Here is a 5,955-nt window from a genome sequence, read left to right on the forward strand (position 1 = left end):
GCGACCATGTGAGTTCTTGTGTGAGTGTTGTGATAGTACAGTAAGGCTCTCTTGTAGCAGTACATGTATATTAGTCCTTAGTCTCTATTGTATTTATTTTATGTATAGGAGCTACATTGTATAGGTAGTAATATAGCTACCCCACAAGTCATTCCTTCTCTTCATTAAACTGAATTATTGTACTAGTTAGTGTTATTCATGGACTATTATTAATGTTATTTTAGTTGCTTATTGCAGCAAGTTTTAAGTAATAAGTATGTGTCTCATTCACAAGCTTTTCTTTACTTGAAATAAAAAATTTTGATGTACATTTGTATTAACTTAAGATAGTCCCAAAGGAAGGAAGGGACAAGATATGTAGAAGGATAGCTCCATTGGACACTTGTAGACAAGGCAACAGTGACTACAAATGGTATAATTGCCATCAAAATTTTGAGGCAGAATAGTAGTAAGTGGTTCATATGCATAATGAGAAGAGTTGTAGATCAAGAAGTTTAATAGAAAGGAACGTGCAAGACATTATAGGTAGGAGAGAGTCAAGTATTGATCAAGTGTGGATGCATAATAATGTTTTTTTGTTTTATCAAATATTTAGTGTTTCTCTTATCTTGCAGGACCAATTAAGGTTAAACGATAAGATCAGGATTATGAAGAACTAATTGCATGTATTTTGGTGAGGAAAATGTGAAAGTTGTCAGTGCATGTTTTAGTTTCCTAAATCAATTTTGTTTTGCCATGCACATTTCCAACTCTGTATTCTACATAAAGGAATAAGATATAAATGTTTGCTTCCATTTCAACTCAGATATGAGTGTAGCTCTAGGTGCTGTTTATTATCATTGAAATTTGATAATTATTTTTGCTTAATACAGGTTTTCCCATTGTTATTGAACAATACTTTATGTTATTCATGTAGTTATGATTTTTTTAAATTTATTCTTGGAATGCAAAAATGTAAATATTTGTACAGTATAATAGTGGTGATGTTGTTATACCACACGCAAGTTTACTTACTGTGCAGTTTTGTCCATTGTAAGTGAACAATTAAAATAATTTTATTTATTTGCTATGATTTTAATAGGAACTGTCGTGTGACGGTAGCGAGGCTGCTATACCACACACATGCTAGCTAAATGTTGATTTATATTTTGTAATTGGTACATGCACTACAGTTTGTTACATGTAGATGACCTCTAGAATTTTGATATCAGTTCATGATCTGTTATTATTTTATTTGATGCTATAATTGCTAATTACTGAAATGAGTGATTTTTAGCCTCAGCAAAATTTTTGAGAAGGAAAATAAGACTCCTAATAATAATTAAAATTACTTCTTGGTGAAATTTTTTTGTAACATGATATATGGAGCTACATTGGTGGTTAAATAATTTAAATTCAATTACATGTACATGTAGCTATGTACATGTAATTAAAGTGTTTCCCATTTATAGGTATTATTCTTATAGGGGTGCAGGACTGCAGGTATTTTGCAGGTATAAGTACACAACAATGAGAGATCAGAGATGGCAGACTGAAGAAAATATGTTTTTTTATTATTTTTTTAATTACAAATATTTATGCAATCAAACCAAGCATTATCTATTATGACGTCACTTTATTGCTTATATCAATGCGCATGCAATCATCAGCTTTTTAGTGGTGACAATGGAGGAAAGAGGGAAAATGTCTCCACTCGATGGGAGACCAACACTGCATGAATTGACATGGCATATTAAAGTGCCTGTGAAGTGGCATGATTTGGGAGTTGAGCTGCAGCTGGAGCCTCGGTCTCTAGATGCAATTGATTTTAGCAAGCGCCCTGCTGAAGAAAAATCGTGTGCTATGTTTCAATTATGGTTGCTACGATTTCCCAAAGCTACTCGAAGAGATGTTCTAGAAGCTTTGAGAGTTATAAAAGAGAATGATATTGCAGAGAAATATGAAAAAATATGGAAAGAAGGTGAGCTGCACTATACAAAACAATTTTCATTTTTTATACATAGTTGAAAGTGAAGATTTAGCTGAGAACATTGAATATTCGATTGAGAGTATGCAAAAAATGGTATACATTTTGTTTTATATGTTCCCATACAGGATGCTGTTCACAAATTGAAAAACCGGCTGAAAATGAGCGAGACTGGGCTAAGAAGTTTCATTATTTAAAGGAAATGTTCGGTCGACATGTCTTGCCACCTATCAAGGAATCGATTCGTGTGGATGATGCCAAACGTCGCTTTCGAAAGACACTTCACAGCAACTTTGGCTGCAATGAAGAGTTTCTAAAGGTGCACAGATGTAATCTTGATAAGATTGATAAAGTTGAAGATTTTGTCCAGTTCTTGATTGATCTCAATTTTTCCAGTTATCTCAACTATCAGCACTTGAAAGATCTTGCTGGTGATGATTGTGCTGCCTATTTTTCTGATTATGAAATGATGTATCATGACATCCTCAGTAAAGTTTCTTTGTCACATGTTGCCTCTGTTTTTTGTAATAATCCTGATCTTGTACCTGGAGGAATTATTGGTTTCCCTACTTTGAAGTTTGAGTTGAAGCAGCCAAAGTCATATCCCACTTTACAAGATTGGATAACATCTCTTCATCCACAGTTGCCCTCTCACATTGCAACTATAGAAGCTGGTGATGACGCTGAATCCATCACTATCACATACACCATGTATCCCCCACATTTTTTATCTTGTGTGCTATCTATTCTTGAAGAATCAGAGTATGTCAAAGTTCTTTCGAGCAAAGACATTACCACACATTTGAAGCTCTGCAGAGTCGAAGGTATTATTGTGTACTTACAAAATTATTATAATTTATAATTTTCAGGACAATTAGAATTTTCTTCTACTGATGATGGTACTGGTGATGATGCAAATACCCAGCAGGTAATTTGTAACATGCATACTCAACATTTTTATCATTACACAGGATCAGACGAAGATCAAACCTGACATTAAAAGTAAATTGCAAAGCAAGTGGTTATTTAAAGCATAATAATGCTTCCAGTGATTCAATGCACTTGTTAGATAATGCATGCATATCACTATATGTTTATCATCATTTTGCATGATTATCATTATTGTTAAAATTCATACCAAGCTTGCTTGCATAAACAGAATCTTTTAGCATATAGTGTACATGGACACATAATATGTTGGTACATCTAATTTTTGCAAACCTTCATAACCATTTTTAGTATTAATTTTGTTTCTTATTTATTATAGCTGAAGAAAGCAAAGAGGCACAATCACTAGCTGCGATGAGACAAGTACGATTTTTAGTTCATGCACTTTTAATATTGATTTTCAAAGGTGGAAGCATATTCTGTACCTTTGCCATCTCAGATTCTGCATCCTGTGGGAATAAAAGAATATAAATGCCTAAGTGACCCAGCTTTTGTTCAGTATAAAGGTATTCACCTGAATTGATTACCGTATAGCTTGAAATTTTTGTGGAATGTAAATTTTGTGATTCTCGTGGTTATGGGCTGCCCACGAAATTTAAACCTACGAAAACATTGAAGTGCTATCCCCTTACAGGCTATGTAAACTGTCAACCACGAAAATTAAACCACGAATTGCCCCACCAGGAGCAAACCACGAAAATATCGACCCACGAAAATATCAAGCTATATGGTATTACATTGAATCTTTTAATTATTTATCACAACAGGTTTATTGTTCACTACTGAAGAACTCAAAGAAAAACTCACAGATCCAAACACAACAATAAAAGTTCAGCCAGCATTACTTTCATTCAGTGGCCTACCTCAAAGTGGGAAAACCACAGCTGTCACAAGATTCTTGGACAATTATGTTAAAGAAACCATCCTTGAGCCAATTAGCAGAAAGAATTATCGCCCAAAAGAACATGTGGGTATTGCTAATTATGATTTGATAGCAGTTTCCTCTTTGCCTGGTGAGGATTACGCAGTCTCAGAAGCAGCACAAGAGTCAAGCTTTGTGTTTGGAATTCTTTCAATTTTCAAGAGTATCACAAAAGCTCAAGGAAAATTACCGTTTATTGATGCCAAAGCCATACCATTGAAGTGCTTTGATAATTTTGAGTTGAATGAACATTTTCATCACATGTATGGTTTCTTGCAATCACAAGAGTCGATTCCAAAAAGTTTCAGTAATGAATGTGGAGAGCCTGTTGACAACTTTCTGGAATTAGTTCCTGATGGTATTGCTCTTGTCAATATTTGGGATATGGCCTCCAGCAACACAGTACACCATCTCTTATCAGCACTGGAGGGTTATCTCTTTAATTCATACCTGTGGCTTTTTGTTGATCTTCATGATGATCTTGAAAAGCTAGATGAGAATTTTGAGATTCCGAAACGTGATGGTGCTATTTTGTTGAAGGAGCGAACTCGCCTTCATTATTTGCTTCGTTCATGCTGGAGTACTAGGGATAATGAGAAGAAAAGAAGAGGAGTGTGTACCATGTTTGCCAAGCATAGATCAACAGAGCCAGCAGCATTTTATGACAAAGTTAATGAGTTAGAAGATAAAGTTCAGCCAGTAGCTAATCACATTGGTGTTTCAGAGCTCTTAGAGCACACAATAGAAAGCATCAATTTGGATATTGGTCACAGACGTCTTCATGAAAAGTTCCAGCGCATTCTCAAAGATAAAACAACGTCTGATAACATACCTATTTCTTGGCTCTTCCTTCGTAGCCTGTTTTATCGTTTTAAAAAGACATTTGTCTCAAAAGATGATTTGATGGAAATGGCAAAAGAATGCAGAATGGATGAAGACTCAGTTAATAAATTTTGCAAATTCTTCACATCATTTGGAAGCATAATTGATCTTAGTCTTGTCAATGCTAATTACAGGTATGTCATTGTTAAGCCTGTTACCTTCTTAAAGTTACTTGACAAGTTTTTCAATCTACAAAATGATGCTTCATGCAACCATGGCTTATGGAATCGTTCCAGAAAAAGTTTGTCGAAAAAGTTTCAAGGATGACTGGCCAATTTTCATGGATGCTCTTGAATGCCTTAATTTAGCAACACCTGTTACAACTCGTTTGCTACAAATGCCCACTGATGTTCCTCTTGAGCGTAGAGGCAATTACTACTACATTCCTCTGTGCTGCACTGGTCCTTTGATTGATGAGCCAGATCCATACTCAGTGCATCTCCTCACCAACATCAATACACCTCATTTTTTTAAGCAAGTGTCGTTTGCCAAGCAGCTGCTTGACACTTTGCCTGAGCCTGTACTGGTTCCTTGCAAGAATATGAACCATACAATCATCAAAAATTTATCTACTGAAACAACAATTACCATCTCATCTCACGTACCAGCTATTAAGCTGAAAGTTGATAAGCCAAATGAAGAAATGTGTGCATTCATCATTCAAGCCACAGAAAAGATAGCACAGCAAAGTCATATACCTGTGAAGTACAAGTTTGTTCAATTTTGCACTAAAAGTAGCATAATGAAAGTCGAGTCTCTACCTTCTGCTTTGTATCATCGTCTTCCAGAGAGCATGTGTAAGAAATGTCAAAAGGATGGGAATTTTAACAAGCTATTGTTAACAGCCTGGACAAAAGCATTGCGCAAGGTATGTGCAATTGTAATCATTGTCATTTATCAAGTTTTTTCTAAATAGAATCAAATACCAGATGATTTTAAAGCAACTGGAGGTGAGTATTAATGAGCCATTTTACAGAACTCTTAATGTTTTTTAGAAATTGGAGGTGCTGAGCTGTCTGAAATTGCAAAAAAAATTAGCAACATATCAACAGCTGCAGATGATGTAGAAGCTATAGCACAAGTTTTTGAGGTGACTAGTTATGAAAGCTCAGCAAAAGAGGGTCCCATTGCAAGCATTCTCATGAAATGGAGCTTTGGGAGGACAAACGGTGGTGACATTGAGCCAAGACGTGCGTTAGCACAAAAGATATATCCAGACCTTGGTAAAGCAATGTCA

The 5,955-nt window shown here is 35.2% G+C and overlaps 1 protein-coding gene across 1 annotated transcript; it reads left to right on the top strand.

The window, feature by feature from the left end:
• The first annotated feature begins 1,663 nt into the window (after positions 1 to 1,663).
• Positions 1,664 to 5,746, top strand: LOC109589015 (uncharacterized). The gene is made up of 10 exons (XM_020005138.1): positions 1,664 to 1,960; positions 2,004 to 2,048; positions 2,095 to 2,790; positions 2,836 to 2,894; positions 2,938 to 2,968; positions 3,234 to 3,277; positions 3,321 to 3,420; positions 3,682 to 5,586; positions 5,635 to 5,668; positions 5,714 to 5,746. Exons 1-8 carry the CDS (start codon positions 1,666 to 1,668, stop codon positions 4,983 to 4,985), a joined length of 2,574 nt encoding a protein of 857 aa, XP_019860697.1. The 5' UTR covers positions 1,664 to 1,665; the 3' UTR covers positions 4,986 to 5,586; positions 5,635 to 5,668; positions 5,714 to 5,746.
• The last annotated feature ends 209 nt before the right edge of the window (positions 5,747 to 5,955 follow it).

This window comes from Amphimedon queenslandica, unplaced genomic scaffold (genome assembly GCF_000090795.2).
Source record: "Amphimedon queenslandica unplaced genomic scaffold, v1.1 AMPQUscaffold_11704, whole genome shotgun sequence".
NCBI lineage: Eukaryota > Metazoa > Porifera > Demospongiae > Haplosclerida > Niphatidae > Amphimedon > Amphimedon queenslandica.

What these genes read in the sequence shown, in the direction of transcription:
- LOC109589015 (XM_020005138.1), top strand. Translation starts at nt 1,666, where the DNA reads ATGGAGGAAAGAGGGAAAATGTCTCCACTCGATGGGAGACCAACACTG. An exon ending in TGAAAAAATATGGAAAGAAG is followed by an intron (nt 1,961 to 2,003) that starts GTGAGCTGCACT and finishes TTTTATACATAG; the next exon opens with TTGAAAGTGAAGATTTAGCT. An exon ending in GATCAAACCTGACATTAAAA is followed by an intron (nt 2,969 to 3,233) that starts GTAAATTGCAAA and finishes TATTTATTATAG; the next exon opens with CTGAAGAAAGCAAAGAGGCA.